This window comes from Mustela nivalis (genome assembly GCF_964662115.1).
Source record: "Mustela nivalis genome assembly, chromosome: 19".
NCBI classification, from domain to species: domain Eukaryota; kingdom Metazoa; phylum Chordata; class Mammalia; order Carnivora; family Mustelidae; genus Mustela; species Mustela nivalis.
Window position 1 is genome coordinate 29,502,157 of NC_139038.1, and position 23,201 is coordinate 29,525,357.

Below are 23,201 nucleotides of genomic sequence, written 5' to 3' on the forward strand. Positions count from 1 at the left end.
ACGCCAACCCGGCCAAGGGGCTCAGCGCGCAGCTGAGGCCACGGCCCCCAGCAGGGAGAGGTGGTGACGGGGGGCAAAGGGGCGAGGGTTTTGGGAGGGGGGGGGGCAACCGAGGTCCCAATTCCAGGGACCTGGCAGCTCCGGGAGAGCGAGGCGGCCGCTCCAGGCAAGGCTTTTGTTCTCGCCCTCCCCTCTCTTTCCACCTCCCTCGCCTCTTTTTCGCGAGCCGTACGAGTTGCAGGCGGCACACACTCCTTCCCTCCCTTCCTCCCTCACACACGCGCGCGCGGGCTCACACACGCCCCCCTTCCCTTTCGGGCTCGCCTGCCCTGTTTACCTAGAGGCTAAGATGTGGAATCCGAGCCGAGGACCCCTCCCCAAAACCCAAAACTTGGGGGCCGCGGGCTCCCGGGTTGTGTGTCTCCCGTCCGCTCCAATCCTAGGCGGGAGGGGGCGGCGGGAGGGTGGACGGGGCAGAGACCCCCGACACACACACATACACACGCTCAAATCCACACCTGTGCGGAGCCCAGCGCCCCCTCTCCGCGCTCCCAGCCGAAGTTGGCTTTCCCGGGCGACCTCCCCCAGGCGAGACGTGGTTGGGGGCGGGGGTGTGGGGGGGAGCGCCATTGCCCGGGGAAAGGTGGAGAGGGAAGAGCGGGGTGCGCGGCGCCCGGAGGGGAGGCGGAGGGGGGGAGGCAGCCCACCTGGACATGTGCTCCCTTTGGGGCCGGTGCGCTTTCTCCAGCCCCAGCTTGGTGAAGATGCCTACGAGCACCATGACGGCCACCACCCCGCAGATGATGTAAACGATCAGGTTGGTCTTGTCCTTGGTGGGGTCGTGCAGGGGGTCGTCCTTGCGCGCGGGGGGCTTGCCGGTGTTGAGCCAGAGCGGAGTGTCGTAGTTGGTGCAGGTGCTCTGGTTTAATCGCCGCTTCTTAAACGTGCAGCAGAACCGGAAGCCACAAGTCCCGCAGCAGAAGATGAAGTCGCCCGAGCTGCAGTTGAACGGCGGGTCCCACTGGCCCATGACATCGAAGTAGCCCCTGCAGAAGTCCGGCGTGGGCGCCCGGGTGGGGGGCGCGTCCGAGACCCCCGCGCCCTCACCCGCCTCTCCGGAGGCGCCCCCGGAGCGGTTGCCCCCCGCCAGCACTACCACGCCGCCCAGCTGCGCCAGCTGCCCGTGCCCCGCTCGCTCCTGCGCCCGGCACACGCGGGCGCACAGCTCGGTGAGGAAGCAGCCGAGGAGCAGCCGGAGGACGCGGCGCATCGTGTCTCCCAGCCCGGGCTCGGCCGCTCGGCCGCCGCTGGAGCCGCTGCAGCCGCCTCTCGAGGCGCGGCCGAAGCTGCCGAGGCTGCTGCCGGGGGCTGCGAGCCGCCGCGGGCCGCACATGCAGGGAGCGGCGCGGGGCGCTCGGTGGTCGGCAGCCACTGCGCTCGGCTCAGCCCGCGTTCGCCTCCAGCGCGCCGCGCGCCGAGGGGCCGGCCGGGGAGGAGCGCGCCTGGCCGGGCGGGGGGGAGGATGAGCGGGGGCAAGCGCGGGGTGCAGGTCCGGCCGGCTACGGGGAGAGGCGGGGGCCGGAGAGCAGGGGAGAGTCGGTCTGTTCGCGCTTCTCCTCCGCCGGCGGCTTCGGACCAGCCGCCCCGCGCCCGCTCGCAGGATCCCTCTCACCTCCCCAGCTCGCCAAGTGCGCTGGAGAGAGCGAAGCAACACTTGTGGAATGAAGGGAGGGCAGGAGGGAAGGGGGAGGGGGAGGAGGGCGGGCAGAGGAGGGAAGGGGGGGGTGGAACGGGCGCGAGCTCGAGAGGGGCGGGGGCGCGGAAGAGGTGACTCGGGCGGGCGGGCGCGAGTTGGGGGGCGTGCAGAGCTGAGCTAGGCTGGCGGGCGGGGAGGAGGGAGCTTCTTCGGCAGCCGCCGGGGCTCGAGGCACCGCTCGGGTTTCCCGGCAGGTGGAGGACCGCTGCGGGACCTCCCGCGCCCTCTCTGGGCGGGAGGCGCGGCTCAGACCTGTTCTGGGCGCAGAGGCGGCTCCGCCCGTGGCTTTTTCAGGCGTGCGTGCGCAGGAGCTGCGGCTGGAATCTGCCCTCCAGGGAAGGGGTGACTCGGAGGGGATAAGGACAGACTAAGTGGCTTCCACTCCAAGGCAGACGGGGGCACAGTCTGAGCAGGCTCGCCCTTTCCAGGTGCACCGGGCTACCTCACCCTTCCCCCGACTGCGCCCTCCAAGCCAAGGCGTGCCTCCCGGATGGTTCAACTCCCTGGGACAAGCCGAGGACCAAAGCTGAGCTGGGAAGGCGGGGTGGCAAGCCACTGGGCCCGGGGTAAGCACCCCCGGGAGGGGGCCCCGGGACGGCCTATAGTCAAGGAAGCTCGGGGGGTAGGGGGGGAGGCAGCAGATAAGGCCGAGGCAGTGGCACGTCCCGCGTCCCGGATGCCTTTCCTTGGGACTCTCCCAGGTCCCTGGACCTGCCACTTTCTGTCCCTCTACGACCTCGCAGCGTTCCCTGCGTTCCACAGGAGGGCACACCGCGGCGCCGCCTCTGCGCGCCCAGATCTGGTGCAGCGCAAGGCCTGGGCACCCGGCCTCAGCCACCCTCCCGTACCTGGACCCCGCGCGTGGGTCTCCGGAGCCGGCTGGCCCCTGTGCTCACCGAGCCCCCCAGACATCCTCACCCGTGCTGCAGCGTCCGGCCTCGCGCCCTCAGCGTCCAGCCTCCGGTCGCCTGTCAGGAATTTCCAAATCTGCCTTCTCCACTCAGCCGTTTCCAATCAGGCTCCGTCCCTCTCCCCTTTCTCCCACTTCTTCTTTCCTCTGCTTGAATTTGACTCCAGTAGCCCCCAAAACGGGATTTGCACCAAAGCTGCTACACCGAATTTAGATCTCCACACGCCCCTGCGTTTTGTTTTTAATTGCATTAACTAAGTATACACTTTGCAGTCGGCTGGGCGATTTGCAGGGAAAGGATGTCTCCATCACCCTGCGCTCCGTTAGGCTGCAGTCAGGGGCTTCTCGGGGCATTTTCAAAGCCCCCCAAAAGTTGGGCCACAAATAAAATGACACACTGGGTCCCCTTCATTGAAAAAGCATGGGGGCTGGGTGTTCGCCTCTACCGCAAGTTTTCTCAGAAGGAGAGGGAGTATCGCTCAGGGGGCCTTCTCTTTGAACAATGTCACCTAGTGTCTTCCCCAAGACTCAGAAACAATGTTTGCTGCTGTTGTTTCCTGTTCCAGCAAAAACCCCAGGCCAGCCCTGATGGAGCGTATCGGAGGTGTACCAGCCCCAGAAGGTTTGTTGAATTACGGGCTGTGTTTTTTCCCAAACCCACCTGGACAAGGTATGAGATTGTTTAGTCTAAATTCATCAGCTCCACCGTAATGGGATCCCAGAATAGGAGAGTGTGGCGCGTCTGTCGACCCACACCCACCACCACTGTGTGAGTCTCTACAAACACAAGCATTGGTGTGTGAGAGCTAATGATAGCTGACATTTATTCGGTGCCTGCAACAAGCCCACTAAGCTTGTCTTTTCTAAAATCACCTCCTCACAGATGCTTAGAACAGTGCCTCGCTTCTAGCAGACAATCTGGGAATGTTCGCTAAAACATTTGAGGGACTGATCTCATTTAACTCTATCTGCTAGGTAATATAACCGGGCCCACACAACAGAGAGACGGAGGCCCAAAGCAATTAAGCAAGCTCCCCCACAGAAGTCCCTCGGTTGGCTTTTGACCTGAGATATGTGACTCCTGGGCCTGTGCTCCAACCACTGTAGGTAGTGCCTTCCTAAAATAGGCCTCCAGACTCCCTATGCACCTGATGCTTTAAGTTTGGTTTCTGTCTGTCCCCCACACTGAAATGGTAAAGTCCAGGGCAGAAAGGGGCTTTGACTCCTACAGTCTCCAAGCACCTACAGCAGTAGGTGAAAAGCACTCAAAAATATATTTACAGAGGCGCCTGGGTGACTCAGTGGGTTAAAGCCTCTGCCTTCAGCTCAGGTCGTGATCCCGGGGTCCTGGGATCGAGCCCCGCATCAGGCTCTCTGCTCAGCGGGGAGCCTGCTTCCTCCTATCTCTGCCTGCCTGTCTGCCTACTTGTGATCTCTGTCTGCCAAGTAAATAAATAAAATCTTTGAAAAAAAATTTAAATATATATATATATTTTTATAGTCTGCTTTGATTAACATGTCAAGATCTTCAATGCAAGACCCTTGGTGTTAAACTAAGAGAGGAAAGGAACAGACAGACGATGGACAGTGCAGAGGGGTTGGGATATTTCTACACAATAAATCTGGGAGGGCTCCTCCAGCAGGCTTGCCAAGGTCTAGGAAGCTGAGACTCAAAGGTTAAGGGCTTTGTCCAAGGTCAAGTGGCCAGCAAATGGGAAAGCAGGGGCTAGATGCAGTTCCAAGGTCAAGTGGCCAGCAAAAGGGAAAGCAGGGCCTAGGTGCACACTGCTGGATTCTTAATCGCTAGTTTCCTGCCTTCCCATGCCACCGCACCCCACCGAGGCACCTGCCAGTCAGCATCAGGGCTGGGAGCTTAGGGCAAAAGCCTGATAGAAGTGTAGGTCACAGACACCTTCCCCCAAAAGCTGGCGGTTTTCAGACACTTCTAAATTTGATTTGAAAAAAGAAAAACCCTTAGCGAAAAGAGACAAAATCTAGACAGAAAAGTCCATTTCAGAATCTGCCTGCCTCCAATCTCTTTAAAATATTGCCTGTCACCAGGACATTTGAGTCCGGTCCTCCGAGGAGACTCACTCTGGCTGCTGTTCCCGGCTTTAATTAACAGAGACTGCCCCCTGTTTGTGACAAGGAGAGTGCAGGGATCCTGCTTGGGAAAGCAGCAGACCTGATCTACCCCTTGTGGCTTGTTTGCCAGATCCCAAACCTTGGGCCCACTATCCCCCCCCAGCCCCTACCCTGCCGTGAGCTTCACTCAGACCAAATTCCCTTATTGCTCCCACCTGCCAAGGCGGCTACAATACAGAGTATTCTCTACACCTGTTTCCCAAGCCTTTGAAAAACATTTACAAGAGGGGGACCCATGTGGGTTCGTTTTACTCTGTAAAGGTAGACAGTCCCCCCCCCTTTTTTTAAGATTTTATTTATTTGAAAGAGAAAGAGAGAGCATGAGCAGGGGAGAGGGAGAGGGAGAAGCAGACTCCCTGCTGAGCAGGAAGCCCAAGATCATGACCTGAGCAGAAGGCAGACATTTAACCAGGACCCCAAGATCATGACCTGAGCAGAAGGCAGACATTTAACCAGGACCCCAAGATCATGATCTGAGCTGAAGGCAGACATTTAACCAGGACTCCAAGATCATGACCTGAGTAGAAGGCAGACATTTAAACGACTGAGCCACCCAGGTGCCCTGGAAGAAAGTCCCTTTCCTCTGGGTATGTCAACTCAATCAATAGAGTCACTACTTGCTAATAGATGTGTGATTATGGAGAACATGCCCTCATTCAGAACACATGATTGAGAAAGTATGTCTTTCAGGGCTCCTGGGGGAGGGAGGGTTTATAAACTTCCTAATTGAAACACCTGGCAAGTTCATGAAAGATGAAATACCACCCCCCTCCACTAGCCAGATGAATTCATGCAAATGTGTTGAAATTAAAATGCAGCTCTTAATGAAAGTACTTTCTATGAAAGAGATGATGATATTATTATTTACAACACAGACACTTTTAATATCTAAAGAAGAATCTCATTCGCTCTAGGCTTAATTATGTCAGCCTCCAGTACAGCTTGCAACAAGACCAGAACCATACTCCCCAGCAATTAGGGGAGGGAACCACGGTGCACAGAATGTTGACTTACCTGGAGTGCAACCAGGGTCCATAACCAACTCAGCAAATTACATTATGTACCCCATGGTCCTTGCTGGAAGGAGTTGTTTGTTAGTAAGTCCTCATCAGATAGCTTTTTGGGTTTCAAAAAGGTTTCTTAGCAACTGTTAGCCTTGACGGAAAAAAAAAAAAAAAAAAAAAGAGCGAGCAAGAGTGATGACACAGAAGCTGTTGGTTTGAAACTCGAGGAGCTAACTGAGGGAAAATTGAAACTGGACCCCCACCCTCCCCAGACAGAGACCAAGGAGAGACCAAACAAAGGAGGCAGGCTTCTCCAGAAAGGTAGGTGGCAGGGGTACTAGGCAAGGGAACTTAGAAGGCTTGTCCTGGGCCCCAGAAGACAAGTGGATCTCTGCACCTGCCTGCAGGTATCTTACAAGTTTGTATTAATGAGGCTTTGTTGGGGGGTCAGGAGAATATGGTCCAGATGGTCTTAAAGGTACTGTACCCTCTCAAGGCTGCGTCTTGAAATCGACTCCTCGTGTCAGAACAGTGTGTGAAATATACATGCGAAAGTCCGTAATGAGGGGGAGCCTCTGATTGCAGGGGTGCAGCCCCGGAGTCAGCCAGAGGTCACATCCCCTCAATGACTTCCTCCAGCAGAAGCCAAAATGCCGCTGGCCCCTGGCCATCTCAAGCAACACGCTGACTTGATATATTTTATTCTCTTATTTTGAAAAGATAAGAGATCTTTTACGGAAGAAGGGAAGTGGGTCGGAAGTATGGTTTCCCCAGAGGACAAGAGGTATGTCAGATGATTTTTGGTTTTACCCCCAAGAGTTTTTTTTTTAATAGTTTTATATTTATGTCAATGTGTAACAGAAAAAAAAGATAATGGCATATCTAACATATGGCTTCATGGGCATAAATATTTAAGATGTACATCAATGTAAGAAAAATAATAAATACGTTGTAGTATTTATTAATGAACGTTAAGTAAAGAAAATGTGAAGTGCCTGGTTTTTAGGAGACGTGGGTTTTGGTGTCAGGACAGGGTTTCTCAACTTCAGCACTACTGTTTTAGGGTGGCTCCTTCTGTGTGGTGGGGGGCCGCCCTCTGCTTTTGCAGGAGGCTTAATGTCATCCCTGGGCTCTACCCACTAGATGCCAGTAGCAACTCCCCCGTTGTGACAACCAAAAACTGTTGACAAGCAGACGTTGCAAAATCGACTGAGAACCAGTGATTCTTGCCGGTGTTTAAATCCTACTTCATTTCTCATCTGAGGTCTATAACCTCAAATGAGTCACATCATTTCTCGAAGCCTCCGTTTTCCCTTCTATAAGATGGGGATAAGAGGTTCTATGAGATGGGGATAAGAGGCGAACCTGGGTGGCTCAGTTGGTTAAGCACCTGCCTTCTGCTCAAGTCACGATCCCAGGGACCTGGGGTTCAGTTCCAGGTGGGGCTCTCTGCTCAGGGGGAGCCTGCTTTTCCTCTCCCTCTGCCTGCCACTCTGCCTACTTGTCCTCACTCTCATGTACTCTCTCTCTCTCTCTATCAAGTAAATACATAAAATCTTTAAAAAAAAAAAAATGGACTTAAGAATGGTGGCTTTCCGCAGGAATATTACAGATACTCCGTATCTAGTGCCGAGTGCTTAGCACAGTGAACAGAACCTTGGCAGGACTTGGTAAAGGGTCACTCTTATTACAGGAATCTTGAGGGCGACTTCTAGGTATCACGTGCTGCCCTGAATGCTGGACGGACAGACGGCTAAGAAAAAATCCTTGCCCTGGAGGATCTCATAATCTCCAGGGCAATAAAGAATATGTCTACTGTGCAGTCTTATAAGATCCTATGCTCAGGAGGGCCTCAAGCTTTGTCTACTGCTCTGCAGTTGTCTTGAAATTCTGAATGATTTCTGAAGTGAGGCCCAACCTGTTATGTAGCCAGTGCTCTCTAAAGGGGATGCAACTCTGGCAGAAAGAGTGGTCAAGCTTATGGGGACTTAGAGGGGGGTGTTTAGCTCCCCCTTCCCCGACAAAGGCTTCAAGGACGCGGTGACATTCTAGCAGTCCTAAGTTAAATGTGTGCAAGCATTTTCAGCAATGGAGCAGGAAGAATTTTGATAGATTCTCTTTAAAAGTCATCCTCTAATGTCAGTCCAAAGAACAATACTGAAGGTATCAGCAGCAAAGTTTCCACTGGTCTATAGAAAATCGGGAAAAATTATGGTTGATGAAAAAGGTATTCAATAAGCCCCTCTTTTAATGGTTGTAGACTTTATTTGTGTAACAATTCACTTTCTGAAGTTATATTAGTCTTATATGTATCATCATGTGGGGGTGTGTGGTATTTTTAAAATATTTCTTACCAGGAAAAACTAGTAAACTTATCCTCCCCAATTTTTGGTCGTTTTATTAGAGATGAAATCCTGGACCCTTGGATGACTAATTTAAGAACCTTGCTTTTGTTCACAAGTAAAGTGGCAGTTTGAAGCAATTATCTGAATAATTTAAGTCCCTCCAACTGTACTGAGAAACTGGAGTAGGTTTTAGGGTCATGCATTTTCCAGCCAGCTCTTTTGGTTAAAATTACAAGGTGTATCCCCAGGAATCAGCTAAGGCTAGATGGAATCCACATGGCTCCCCAGAACCATGTCTCTCTGCTCCCACCAATGCCTACAAATACACATTGTATCAGTTAGTTTTTTGCCATGTAACAAATCATCCTAAAACTCAGTGGCCTAAAATAGCAACTCTTTTATTTAACAAACAGTTCTGTTTGGTAACTTAGGCACATATCAGGTGGATGGTTCCTTTGGTTCTGGTTGGACTCACACATTTGCTGCTAACTGCCAGGTCACCGGGGTGATGGTTGGTTAGGGACAGCGTTCAGCTAGGACAGCTTCTCTTTGCTCCATGGGATTCTTCATAAGCCATCAGGCTAGATTTTTCACAGAATGCCTCGACAGGACTCCTGAATCACTAAAATAAAGCATGCAAGGCTTACTGAGACCCAAGGTCAGAACACTCTCTTGGCACAAAGCAAGCCATAAAGCCAGGTCATATTCAAGCAGGAGGGAAATAGACTTCTCTTAATTGGACGAGTGGCAAAGTTGCAATGAAATGGGACATAAAGGGCTGCCTGCATGGCTCAGTCCTTAAGCATCTGCCTTTGGCTCAGGTCATGATCCCAGCGTCCTGAGATCGAGTCCTACATCAGGCTCCCAGCTCAGTAGGGAGCCTGCTTCTTCCTCTCTCTCTGCCTGCTGCTCCCCCTACTTGTGCTCACTCTCTCTCTGTCAAACATAAAATCTTTTTAAAGTGGGGGGGGGGGACTATGCATACAGGGATGTGGAATTGATATGGGCATATATCAATCAACTGTCTTAGCCCATTGAGGCTGCTCTAACAAAACACCATCCACTGGGTGCTTTGTGAATAGTAGAAATTTATTTCTTGCTGTTCTGGAAGCTGGCAGGTTTAAGATCAAGACACAAGTGTGGGAGGGGCACCTGGGTGGCTTGGTCGGTTAAACGTCCAACTCTTGATTTCACCTCAGGTCATGCTCTCAGGGTGGTGAGATCAAGCCCCACATAGGGCTCCGCACTGGGCATGGAGCCTGCTTAAGATTCTCTCTCCCTCTTCCTCTGCCCCTCCCCCCATGCTCTCGTGCTCTCTCTCTCTCGTTCTCTCTAAAGAATAAAGAGAAGACTGGGGCGCCTGGGTGGCTCACTGGGTTAAGCCGCTGCCTTCGGCTCAGGTCATGATCTCAGGGTCCTGGGATCGAGTCCCACATCGGGCTCTCTGCTCAGCAGGGAGCCTGCTTCCTTCTCTCTCTCTCTCTCTCTGCCTGCCTCTCAGTGTACTTGTGATTTCTCTCTGTCAAATAAATAAATACAATCTTAAAAAAAAAAAATAAAAATAAATTAAAATTAAAATTAAAAAAAAGAATAAAGAGAAGACAGAGGCATGATCACATTCTGGTGAGAGCCCTCTTCCTGGTTCATAGTCAGCATCTTTTCGTTGTGTCCTCACACAGTGGAAGAGGTAATGGATCTCTTTTATAAGAAGAGGGATTCCAAACACGAGAACTCCACCCCCGTGACCTAACCACTTCTCACAGGCCCCACCTGCTAATACCATACACTAGGCAGTAGGATTTCACGATGCAGATGTTGAGAGGATAAAAACATTCATATGCACCAATGTGCATCGACTAACCACACGGTTCAAATCCCATTCCTACCAAGCACAGTAAAATGACAATCTCCCTGTCACCAAGACTGCCCCACCCACAGTATTCCAGGAGAAACTTCTACACAGCCAGAGAAGCAACAGTCACGCAGGCCTATATAAGCTGTGTTTTCACCCATGGGTTCAGAGCAACCCCCACGTCCGAAACGTCAGTGCACCAATAGCCCACCATGTATCCAAACCAGTCAACTGGGAGGTCCTTGGTGCCATCCTTTGTCAACTTGTACATCCCATTGGTCATCGAGGTCTGTCAATTCTCCTTCCTGAATGAGCATCAAATCCTTCCTCTCTGTTATCCCAATTGTACCTGCGTCAGTTCCGCTCTCAGCATCTCTCACAGTGACAAGGATGAAGCCTCCTCATTTGCCGACCCCCCACCCCATGTCCTCATCCTGAATCTGATCGTCGTTCTCTCATTAGCAAGCCTTTATGGAATGTTCACTTCATGCCAAGCACTGTGCTAATGGTGGGGGAATACAACAGGAAATTGGATAGAGCCTATCATTTGGTAGAGGAAAGAAACAAACAAACAAAAAGAAGACAAATGTATTGGTCAGGGAAGGTCATTTGCTATATTATTTAACCACAAAATCTCTGTGGCTTAACCCAGTACACGGTGACTTAGGAATCCAAGTCCCTTCCATCGTGCAGCTCTGCCGTCGCGAAATCATTTACTTCTAGCCATAAAAGGAGGCCATATGGAGCCATGGAGGAAAGAGCAGAAGGATGGAGTGAGGCAAGTTATGGCCATGTCTGGAAGTGGCATACAACATCCCCACTGTATTCCATTGGCCGAACTTGGTCACATGGTCCTGACTTCAGCACAAAGGAGCCTGGGAAATGTAGTGTTCCTGTGTGCTCAGAGGAAGAAAGAGAACTCGTGAGAACATACCAGCTCTTTCCTTGATCATTGCAATGTATATAATAGACACTATGGTTAGAAAAGTAGAGCATCCTGTGGGAACCAGGGGAGGCCCTAATGTATTTTTAAGATATCCTGGGATTGGGTTGAATAATGGCCCCCAAAGATATCCAAGTCCTAATCCCTGGAACTGCAAACCGAGTTCCTGGCAAAAATGACTCTGTAGATGTGATTGAGTTAAGGATCTGGAGATAAATTAACCTGGATTATCCCAGGGGGGCCCAACTATAATCATGAATGTTCTTATGAGAGGGAGCTGGCGGGAAATCTGGCTAGGGAAGAGGAATAGGAAACAGGATGGCAGAAGCAGAGGTTGGACAGACGCTCTTTGAAGATGGAGGAAGGGTCCCACCAGCATCACAAGCTAAAAAACGTCAAGGAAGGGATTCTCTCCCGGAGCCTCCAGAAGGTATCCAGCCAGCTGACACCTTGATTTTAGGCTGTAAAGATTCAATTTGGACTTCCGCCTCCACAAGTATAAGAGAATACATTTCTTCTTGCTTAAAAACACTGAATTTGTGCTAACGTGTGACAACAGCAAGAGGAAACTCACATAAGCAGTCATGACCACGCTGGGTTCCAGATTAAGGATCACTCATCAGTGAGTCTGGCAAAAAGACAGGAGGGCAGGGTCGGGGCTAGAAGTGAAGGCTGAGGGGCGGCAAGGTCCAGAACAAATAGGGTTTTTTTTGGGGGGGGGTGCTGAATTTAAACCTGAGGACACCTGGAAGACATTGAAGCAGGAGTGACTTGACTAAGATTTGCACTTTTGCAAGACACCTGTGCCTGCTTTATGGAAAACAGATCAGGGAAACCAATGCTTGATGTGAAAGGCTCTCATTGGCTTTATGCAGGAGAATAGTAGAAAGGCACTAATCCAGGATCATGGCAATATGGACTGAATTTAGCAGGACTCGGTGATGGCCTGTCTGACAAGAGATGTCCACTCCACCACGACCATCAGCCGCACCAATTCTGATGGTCAGTGGTACTTTCAGAGGACAGACCCTGCTTCGCCACCTCTCGTGATTAGAAACAAAATAGGACCAGGAAAGCTACCTGTGAAACCCAGGTGCTATCCATTGGATGTCTCCTTTCAAAGCCTATAGTTGCCAAGACTATCATGTCCTTCATAATTTGAGTAAAATGGTTCAAACGGCATCCCCACAAAAAGGGAAATCTAGCATTAACCTTCATCACCACTCACGCCATGATCAAGGGTTTATAGTTCTCCTAATCTCTCCGGACTCTGATTTCCTGCTTCTGCTTCTGCAGCTATGCTGATAATGTGTCCCACAGGGGTGCCCAGCCAGGAGGTGAGCCGAGGCTGAAACCCAGCCTGCCCTGTTCCAGCCAAGTCATGCCCCTCTTGGTGTAGACAGAAAATGATTTGATGTCTGGCATGGCCGGAACTTGGAGCTTTTGAGCAGAAAAGACAGGAAATAAAGGTCAAAGAGAGGTCCGTTTAAAGTGTTCCAGTGCCTTGCTGAGATGCTCAAGACTGTTTCCTATAGCAATGGTACCTCGGCTAACAACGTAAAACAGAGACACATTCGTTCAGATTTGCATCTTACCTAGATCCTTTTGCCAGCTTAATCTGGTCTTCATCACCCTTCTGAGACTGAGAAAAAAACAACCATTCCTGGCTGAGAACCTCGATACAGAGTCCTACAGGGACTCCCCATTGGCCTCCATGCACAGATAGGAGCAAACAGGGCAGGGAAACAGAAATGGGTCTGATTCCAGACAGCAGCAGAAACGAGACAAAAAGAAGCTTAACTACCTTGTCGATGGCTTTCTGGATCCTAAGATTTGGGGGTTCTGTGTGATACTCCAGAATCTTCCAATAAAGTCCTCCTACCTTCCTCCTGTTTTTGCCTAAATTAACTCAAGTTGATTCCTGTTATAATCCTGACCGAGATACTCTGTCTCCAGTTTCTCAGCGGGGCCTTCGTCACATCACCACCAAGTGTTACATTTTGTGTCTCTCCTCACTGACGCCATGAGCTGGCCAGATGGAGAGGGGGAGGAGGAGAGTTCAGGGGAGGGCAGGGGTGGGGAGAAGAGGCAAGAAGAGGACAGGAGGTGAGGGAAGGAGGGAGAAAGGTGTCACTGCATCCATACACAAAGCTAGAGACGAGTGGCATTGTTTGTAAGAGCGAAGCATGGAAAACTTCCATCACTGAGAGGACTAACAATCTCCTGGAGAGATCTCCCCATCACCAAGATACTGGCTAAAAAATTCTCTGTCCTTCCACAGTGGAATACTATATAGCAGTTAAAAAGAATGAGCCATTAAGGAATGCCTGGGTGGCTCAGTCGCTTAAGTGTCTCACTCTTGATTTTGGCTCAGGGTATGACCTCAGGGTCACAGTCTCAGGGTCATGAGATCGAGCCCCACATCGAGCTCTATCTAGGCTGAGTGTGAAGCCTGCTGAAGACTCTTTCTCTCCTCTGCCCTGTTTTTTTTCTCTCTCTCTCTCTCTCTCTACAAAAAAGAATGAGCAGTTAAAAAAAATCTGGAACTCAGTTTAGGCGTTACTGCCTTACATATATATGTAATACATAAATAAATATATTCTAAACATATTATAAAATATAATAAACATAACATATTATTATACCTTTAAATGTTTTTATAAAAATAGATAAATACCTTGTCATTTATTTATAAAAATATGTAATAAATATAAGTATATTTATTATTTGACTATATTTATTATATCTAATATATATTATTTGAATATATTTATTTTTGAATATATTTATATAAACACAATATTATGCAAATGCAAATATTAGACTTACATAAATTTAAATTTATATTCAAAATAAATATACTGTGTCTATTTTACATCCCCTGTGTGTGTGTGTGTGTGTGTGTGTATCTTAAATGATCTTCAATCAGAGTAGAACTTTTTAGGGGCACCTGAGTGGCTCAGTGGGTTAAGCCTCTGTCTACAGCTTGGGTCATGATCTCAGGGTCCTGGGATCGAGCCCCACATCGGGGTCTCTGCTCACCAGGGAACCTGCTTCCCTCTCTCTCTCTTCCTGCCTCTCTGCCTACTTGTGATCTCTGTTGGTCAAGTAAATAAATAAAATCTTTAAAAAAAAAAGAATAGAACTTTTTTTAAAAAGCAAAGCAGAAATAAAGGCACACTTATGCTAAGAACATACAGATGATTTCTGGGAAGATGTGTTCAAAGCCGTTGTGACCCTCAGGAAGAGGAAGTGGCAAGAGATAGACACTGCTTTTCCCTGTATGCTTCTGAGTATTGTTTTTTAAAACCATCTCTATGCTTTGACTATTCAAAGATAGTGATTGATTAAAGTGTCTTTAAAAGCAAAGAAAAAGAGAACGGGGGATGGACGAAGGGCAGATGAAACAGAAAAGAGAGAGCTTCAGACAGCTCAGAAATCACGACCTGAGCTCCATTCCCCAGCACCGCCATGATAAATCCTTGACCTTGACTAAATCATTCCCCTTCTTTGGGCCTCGGTGTTTTCATCTGGAAAACAGGTCAGCAGAATTCGATGCTCTCTAAGGTCCCCAGCTCTAAGAACCGTCTGCAGTATTCGCTGACAGAGCTAATTACTTGGGCAGAACTTTCTTTCAAATGAAAGCAGTAATTGTCCTGGCTTCCCACAGCAGCCTAGGATGTTACCATCATAATATGAGATGGCTTCCTCTTTATTAGAGTTATCTTGGGAATCTGGCGCCTTACGCAGTATAAATGAGTCATAAATAACATATTTGAAAATCATGTTGAGTAAGGTGATTTTTTAAAAAGATTTTATTTATTTACTCGACAGACAGAGATCACAAGTAGGCAGGGAGGCAGGCGGGGGTGGGGGAAGCAAGCTCCCTGCTGAGCAGAGATCCTGATGCGGGGCTCGATCCCAGGACCCTGGGATCATGACCCAAGCCGAAGGCAGAGGCTTTAACCCACTGAGCCACCGAGGAGACCCAAATAAGGTGATTTGTCACAAGAGGCGCATTTGGGTGCCTGATCAGTCCTGTAGCCAGTTGAGAGAGAAGTCCTCAGTTGGACCCAGAGGCCTGACCCAGGAGGAGCCAGTCAATCATCATGTTGCCAAAGGTCAGTTAGATTTCTCATCAGGAGCTTGAGCTAAGAAACACAGATGAGGGGGGAAGGGGGGAGAAGAGTCCATTACATTGATAACACTGAGGAGACCAGACTGAAAGTTGCATGAGGGCAGGAACTGTGGCAGTCTTCTTCATGCTCTATGCCCAGTGCTCACCACCATTCCGGCATGTACTAGGTGTTCAATAAACATTAACTGAAAGAAAAGCTAATCAGCAGAGGGAGGGTCTGTACCCTCTGACAGATGGAGATCCCTGGTACCACCCAGTTCCTTTCCTTTGACAGAAGTAGATTTTTAGCTTGTCTTGGGATTTTGTGGGATTTTAAACTTTCTTTTAAAACCTACTTACAAAACAAAAAATGAAAATAGAATAAAATTTAAAAATTAATTTAAAAACCCCTTACGGGGCGCCTGGGTGGCTCAGTAAGGTTAAGGCCTCTGCCTTTGGCTCAGGTCATGATCTCAGGGTCCTGGGATCGAGTCCCGCATCGGGCTCTCTGCTTAGTGGGGAGCCAGCTTCCTCCTCTCTCTCTGCCTGCCTCTCTGCCTACTTGTGATCTCTGTCTGTCAAGTAAATAAATAAAATCTTAAAAAAAAAAAAAAAAAAAAGCCCTTACAGCTTAGCTAATTTGAACAGATTTGGTTTCTTCATCCAAAAGAACCTAAGATGGGTGTTTTTTTTTTTTCTAGACATACAAATCATTTTCTTTCCTGAGATTACTTTCTTTTAATTAAATACTATCAAAATTCACAGTTACGTGTTCCGTGGTTCAGTTCGCTTCAGCAGGAGTGTACTGAGCTAGAAACTATGCGACAGCTTAAAGATGAATGGGACAATTGTTCCTGCCACCCAGATATCACATTCGGATGGAGAAAGACAAGCATACAGTCAAACCATTGAAATAGTAGGTTATCTGAAAGAGAAGGTGTTTTGTTTTCTTTTTTAAGAATTTATTTATTCATTTGAGAGAGCGCAAGAGAGAGTACAAGCAGGAGGAGGGGCAGAGGGAGATGGAGAAGCAGGCTCCCCGCTGATCAGGGAGCCCCACAGAGGGCTTGATCCCCAGACCCCCAGGATCATGGCCTGAGCTGAAAGCAGACGCTTAACCCACTGAGCCACCCAGGTGCCTCTGAAAGAGAAGGTTTAGACAATGCCCTGTGGGTATAAATGGGAGAAAGTGATCAATATTGGGGAAGACCTCATGGAGAAGATGACCCTAAAGATGGGCTTTGTAGAATGAGCATGATGTCCCATGGAAAGGGGATTTGGGACAGAGACAAATAACTTTTTATTTTTCAATCATGTTTATTTTCCTATCATTGAGTTGCCTCTAATTATTTATTACTAACATACAATGTATTATTTGTTTCAGGGGTACAGGTCTGTGAACCATCAGTCTTACACAGCACACAGTACTAACCACAACACATACCTTCCCTAGTGTCCATCACCCAACCCTCCTACACCCCTCCACTCCAGCAACCCTCGGTTTGTTTCCTGAGATTAAGAGTCTCTTATGGTTTGTCTTCCTCTCTGGATTCATCTTGTCTCATTTTTTCCTCTCTGCCCCTAGGATCCTCTGCCTTGTTTTTCAAATTCCTCTTATCAAGGAGAGCATATGATCATTGTCTTTTTCTGATTGACTTATCTCGCTTAGCAGAATAGCCTCTAGTTCCATCCACGTCATTGCAAATGGCAAGATTTCAGTGTGTGGGGGGGTTGATGGCTGCATAATATTCCGTGGTGTATATATGCCACATCTTCTTTATCCATTCATCTGTTGATGGACATCTATACTCTTTCCATAGTTCGGCTATTGTGGATATTGTTGCTATAAACCTTGGGATGTAGGTGCCCCTTCAGATCACTGCATTTATATCTTTAGGATAAATTCCCAGTATTACCCATAGGGTAGCTCTGTTTTCAGCTTTTTGAGGCACCTCCCTACTGTTTATCAGAGTGACTGCACCAGCTTGCATTCCCAGCAACAATGTAGGAAGGTTCCTCTTTCTCCACATCCTCTCCAACATCTGTCATTTCCTGACTTAAATAATTTTAGCCATTCTGACTGGTGTGAGGTGGTATCTTATCGTGGTTTTGATCGGTATTTCCCTGATGCTGAGTATGTGGAGCACTTTTTCATGTGTCTGTTGGCCATCTGGATGTCTTCTTTGCAGAAATGTCTGTTCATGTCTTCTGCCCATTTCTTGATTGGATTATTTGTTCTTTGGGTGTTAAGTGTCATAAGTTATTTATAGATTTTGGATACTAGACCTTTATCTGATATGTCATTTGCAGATATCTTCTCCCATTTTGTCAGTTATCTTCTGGTTTTGTTAACTGTTTCCTTTGCTGTGCCAAAGCTTTTTATCTTTTTATTTTATTTTATTTTATTTAACATCTTAATTTAATTTTATTTTCTTCAGTGTTCTACAAAAGCTTTTTATCTTGATGAAGTCCGAATAGTTCATTTTTGCCCTTGCTTCTCTTGCCTTTGGTGATGTTTCTAGGAAGAAGTTGCTGCAGCTGAGGTCAAAGAGGTTGCTGCCTGTGTTCTCCTCAAAGATTTGGATGGATTCCTGTCTCACATTGAGGTCTTTCATCCATTTTGAGTCTATTTTGTGTAAGAATATGGTCCAGTTTCATTCTTCTGCATGTGGCTGTCCAATTTCCCCAACACCATTTGTTGAAGAGACTGTCTTTTTTCCGTTGGACTTTCTTTCCTGTTTTGTCAAAGAGTAGTTGCCATAGAGTTGAGGGTCCATTTCTGGGCTCTCTCTTCTGTTCCATTGATCTCTGTGTCTGTTTTGGTGCCAGTACCATACTGTCTTGATGAATACAGCTTTGTAATAGAGCTTGAAGTCTGGAATTGTGATGCCACCAACTTTGGTTTTCTTTTTCATCATTCCTCTGGCTATTTGGGGTCTTTTCTGGTTCCATACAAATTTTAGGATTTTTTTTTTCCATTTCTGTGGAAAACATTGATGGTATTTTGACAACGATTGCATTAAATGTGTAGATTGCTTTAGGTAGCATAGACATTTTCACAATATTTGTTCTTCCAATCCATGAGCATGGAACGTTTTTCCATTTCTTTGTGTCTTCCTCCATTTCTTTCATGAGTATTCTCTAGTTTTTTGATACAGATTCTTTGCTCTTTGGTTATGTTTATTCCTAGGTATTTTATGGTTTTGGGTACAAATAGGATCAGCTCCTTATTTCTCTTTCTTCTGTCTTGTTGTTGGTGTATAGAAATGCAACTGATTTCTGTGCATTGGTTTTATATCCTGACACTTTATTGAATTCCTGTATGAGTTCTAGCAGTTTTGGAGTGGAGTCTTTTGGGTTTTCTACATAAAGTATCATATCATCTGCAAAGAGTGAGAATTTGATGACTTCGTTGCCAATTCCCATACCTCTAATCTCTTTTTGTTGTCTGATTGCTAAGGGTAGAACTTCTAGTACTACGTTGAATAGCAGTGGTGATAGTGGACAGCTCTGCCATGTTCCTGACCTTAGTGGAAAAGCTCTCAGTTTTTCCCCATTGAGAACAAAATTTGCGGTGTGTTTTTCATAGATGGCTTTGATTATATTGAGGTATGTACCCTCTATCCCTACACTGTGAAGAGTTTTAATCAAGAAAGGATGCTGTACTTTGTCAAATGCTTTTTCTGCATCTCTTAAGAGTCATATAATTCTTGTCCTTTCTTTTATTAATGTAGTGTATCATATTGATTGATTTGCAGATGTTGAACCAAATGTTTCAGAGAAGAATTAATACATATTCCTCTGAAACTGTTCAAAAAAACAGAAATGGAAGGAAAACTTCTAAACTCATTTTATGAGGCCAGCATTACCTTGATCCCCAAACCAGACAAAGACCTCACCAAAAAGGAGAATTACCAATATCGCTGATGAACACCAAAATACTAGCCATTAGGATCCAACAGTACATTAAAATTATTATTCACCACGACCAAGTGGGATTTATTCCTGGGCTGCAAGGTTGGTTCAACATCCGAGATCACTTCAGATAAAGGCACAGAGCCTGGGAACACTGGTCTTTGGTGTAGCAGAGCCATGAGCAACATAGTAGAATGAACAGGAAAACCGGCTAACCAGACAAGAAGAGAATAGGACAGTGAGCCACACTGCTTTTTTTTTTTTATAAGGTTTTATTTATATATTTGACAGAGATCACAGGTAGGCAGAGAGGCAGGCACAGAGAGAGGGGGGAGCAGGCTCCCTGCTGAGCAGAGAGTCTGATGTGGGACTCGATCCCAGGACCCTGGGATCATGACCTGAGCTGAAGGCAGAGGCTTTAACCCACTGAGCCACCCAGGTGCCCCTACATTGCTTTTTTACCAAGATCCCAGATCAGTGTTTTAAATTATTCAGGCAAATAAGGTTTTGGGTTTTTTGTGTTTTGTTTTTTTAAGAGTAGCACATTTGGCATGTCTCCAAGCACTGAAAGGAGCCCGTGATGTTCTAGAAACTCCATGACAGATGAAAGATGATCAGAACTCTAATCTCAGTGGTGAGTACTTTTTCCACTTGAAGTGTGTATTTTCCTTCCCCCAAACATCCCATAAGCAGTGCATGCTCACTCAGTACAAAGATCATTAAGAATGATTATCGTTTTGGTGATGGAAGTGTTCTGGAACTACACAGGGGGATGGCTGTACAATGTTGTAAATGTACTAAAAGTTATGAATTATTCACTTTAAAGTGGCTGGGGTGAAAATGACCCAAGCCTTCATTTGAGCAAGGTCATATTCTAATACAGATCGTACCCACGGGGATAAGGCTTTGGGGAGTGGGCAGTGAGTGCCATTTTATATGCAAGGGCCAAATCAAGAAATACAATGGTTGATATATATATATAGATAGATAGATATATTTATAGATGTTTATATTTATATATACTTATATTTATATATATGACATTTTATTATATATAAATATATCATATTTATATATAATTATAACATTTTATTATATATAAATATAATATATATAATATATATATATATATATATATATATGACAACATTTTATTTCATTTAAGAGTCAAATAACCAAGGAAATGGGCCTTAGTCACTGTTGGTAAGAGTATATATTAGTAGGATCATTTGCGGGAAAGGGGTGTGGGGTGAACATTTCACTCTATCTTTCAAAACGTTTAATGCACAAACCTTGGCATCAGCAATTTTCCTTCAAGGGGTCTCTCCCTGCACACAAAATACTCAGATCCTACCCAAGGGTGTAGAGAGATGAAATTGTGTTGCAACATTGTACTAGTGAAAAATTGGAAACCACCTCAATGTCCTTAGAACACCAGCTAAATAAAAGGAAGCTAAATAAAAGAAAATTAAATAATGTCAACAGGACACATGGCTAGGACATGTTCACTTCTAGGTAGTGTTATTTAAAAGGGAGATTTTTTTCCATTTTATTATTTGGTTTCTTATTTGATTTCTTGTGGCATGCCTTAGTTTTGTAATTTTAATTAATCCACAAGTTTTCTTTAATCCAACATGGCTTTATTGAGTCCCATGGAAAGTATGCGTATTCTTCAACTGGAAGATGACTCACTGTTCATGAAGTCAGCAGTCTATGCCTAGTTTATGCACATTGGGGTCACAAAAAATGTCGTAAGCTGAGAATGTTTGAGATGACAACCTGAAGGACACTTCCTAATCTTGCATTCTGAAGTCAGATCGGAGCAGTGTTATAAAACCAATGTCTGCCGTTCACTAGCTGTCCATTGGTGAGTTCATAAAATGCACACAAATTACTAGATTTGTCAAGTTGGCAATAAAATCCATGTTATTGGAGCAGGCACTGCTTGTCCTCCACCCAGATTCCCTTGGATTCCTTGGACTCTGTCTTGTGTCCCTTGCCAGATTTGATGTGCTTTTGGTTCTATGAGCATGCACGATTAAGCCTTTCAAAGGCAAGCACTAGCTCAGGCCAGTGGAGCAAATTTGCTTGGATGTTCTGAGCCAGAAATGCTTGGGGGGGCTTACATTCCTCCAAGGAGACTTTGGTCAAAGACATACGGGTACAAGAGCAGGAAATTCCAGCTCCCTCGCTGGGGTCAGAACAAAGTCAGAGGCACGCTTTGCCCTCCAGAGTCCCCTGTGAGATGAGGTTACCGACTATGGAGCTTTGCCTAAATCACACTTGCTTGGCTTTCATCCTTCCCCACCCCAGGTCTCTCCTGCAAGAGCTTCTTTAATAAATTAATTACACCCGAATCCTCATCTTCAGTGTCTGCAGAAGAACTCAGTCTCAGACGATCTTTTCTGCAAGTTGAAACTCTAAACCAGAAACAGAAAGCAAAAACATCATTAGTCCAAGATGAGCTTCAGAAAAGTCCAGAGTAGAACAGCACAATTCAGATTATGGCTGATGTAATGACAGTCTCTCAAAGCCTCAGCTCTAGAATTTACTACTCAGACATTACTACTCAGGCTAACAATTCTATCTGTTGAAAGATGCACTTTCTTCTCATGCCTCTGTATACAAGACCAGCAGGTTTTATTTAAGAAATTAATTAACTTCTCCTAATTACAGATATCCTTGGAATTATTAACATCTGAAAATCGATGAAAATGTTCTTGGCTTCTTTGTATTGTTTTGCATCTCCTCTGGGTTAAAAGAGTGGAATTGCTGTTGTGCTTCTATGCAAAGTCGTTTTGCAGATCTAGAGGGAGAGATTTTATTTCTCTTTTCTGGGACCTCACTAGGTGGTTCTGGAGATGAAAGTAGGTAAGTAGAGAACCTAGCCCAGGAGTATGACTGGCTCATGGTAGGCACCCAGTCGGTCAGCTTCCTTCATTCTGAAGCGGAGACCCACTAGGATATTCTCATTTTGCAATTCTCCAAGTGTGGTCCTATGTCACAAACACCTGGAGTGCTCACCAAATGCAGATTCCTGGGCTACATATTTCTGAATCAGACTCTCGGGGGAAGACCCAGAAATCAGCATTTCTTAAAGCCCTCTTTTTTTTTTTTTTTAACTTTATGCATTCTTAAGTTAAAATATCAGTATCTCTGACTCGGTCATTTCCAGCTAGAGAGATCGTGAGAATATGAGTGTGTTCACAGGTATAGTTTTATCTGAAAATGACAGAGACTCAAGTGAAACTAACGTAAGCTAAGAAAAAATGAAGCAGACAGATTCATGAGTTCCCAAAACTAAAAAGTCCAGGATTAAACTTAGGCTTTGCTAGTTCTAGGGACTCAAATGCTGCCTTCCTCTCCCTTTTCTCCATCTCCTGACACTCATCTTCTCATTGGCTTTCACTCATGAGCTCCTCTAGGGATAAAATGAGAGCCACCAACAGCTTTGTGCTGACCACCTTTCTGCTAGTGATCCTCAAAGACAAGAGGGCATCTCTTTCCAGGTAGTTTTGGGGAAAGTCCCTGGGAAACGTCTGATTGGTCTAGCTAAGGTCACATGCCCATCTTTGAATCAATCACTAGCCAGAAGGATGACATGCTTTGAAAGGTGGGGCCTGAGTCACCTGTCCATCCCTGGGGTAGAGCTATCAACCGGCAACTCCACCGAAATCATATAAATGGGTTTCGGCTGAGAAATTAGTATCCCATTGCCAGGAGTCTTGCCAGAGAACGGATCTCCTGCTCACTAAAACCAGAATCTGTGTTATTTATTTATTTGAGAGAGTGAGAGCACATGGGCACAATGGGAGGGGGGCAGCAGGCTCCTCGCTGAACATGGAGCCCAATGTGGGGCTGGATTTCAGGACCCTGAGATCATGACCTGAGTCAAAGGCAGATGCTTAACCAACCAAACCACCCAGGTACCCCTGAATCTGTGTTCTGGTTTTCCTCTTTTTTAAATTAATGTATAATGTATTACTTGCTTCAGGGGTACATGTCTGTGAATCATCAGTCTTACACAATACACAGCACTCACCACAACACATACCCTCCCCAGTGTCCATCACCCCCTCTCTTCCACCCCCCTCCACTGAAACACCCCTTGGTCTGTTTCCTGAGATTTTTTAAAAAAATATTTTATTTATTTATTTGACAGACAGAGATCACAAGTAGGCAGAGAGGCCAGCAGAGAGAGAGGAGGAAGCAGA

At 46.7% G+C, this 23,201-nt stretch overlaps 1 protein-coding gene across 2 annotated transcripts in view; it reads right to left on the reverse strand.

Annotated features, from left to right (window-relative positions):
• The window catches only part of SHISA9 (shisa family member 9), a 277,534-nt gene extending 275,836 nt beyond the window's left edge, over nt 1–1,698 (reverse strand). For both annotated transcript variants that reach the window (XM_082714085.1, XM_082714084.1), the window contains exon 1: nt 708–1,698. In XM_082714085.1, coding sequence (XP_082570211.1) covers nt 708–1,393 — 686 coding nt within the window. In that variant the 5' untranslated portion in view covers nt 1,394–1,698. The remainder of the gene's footprint in view (nt 1–707) is intronic.
• Nucleotides 1,699–23,201: the final 21,503 nt, after the last annotated feature.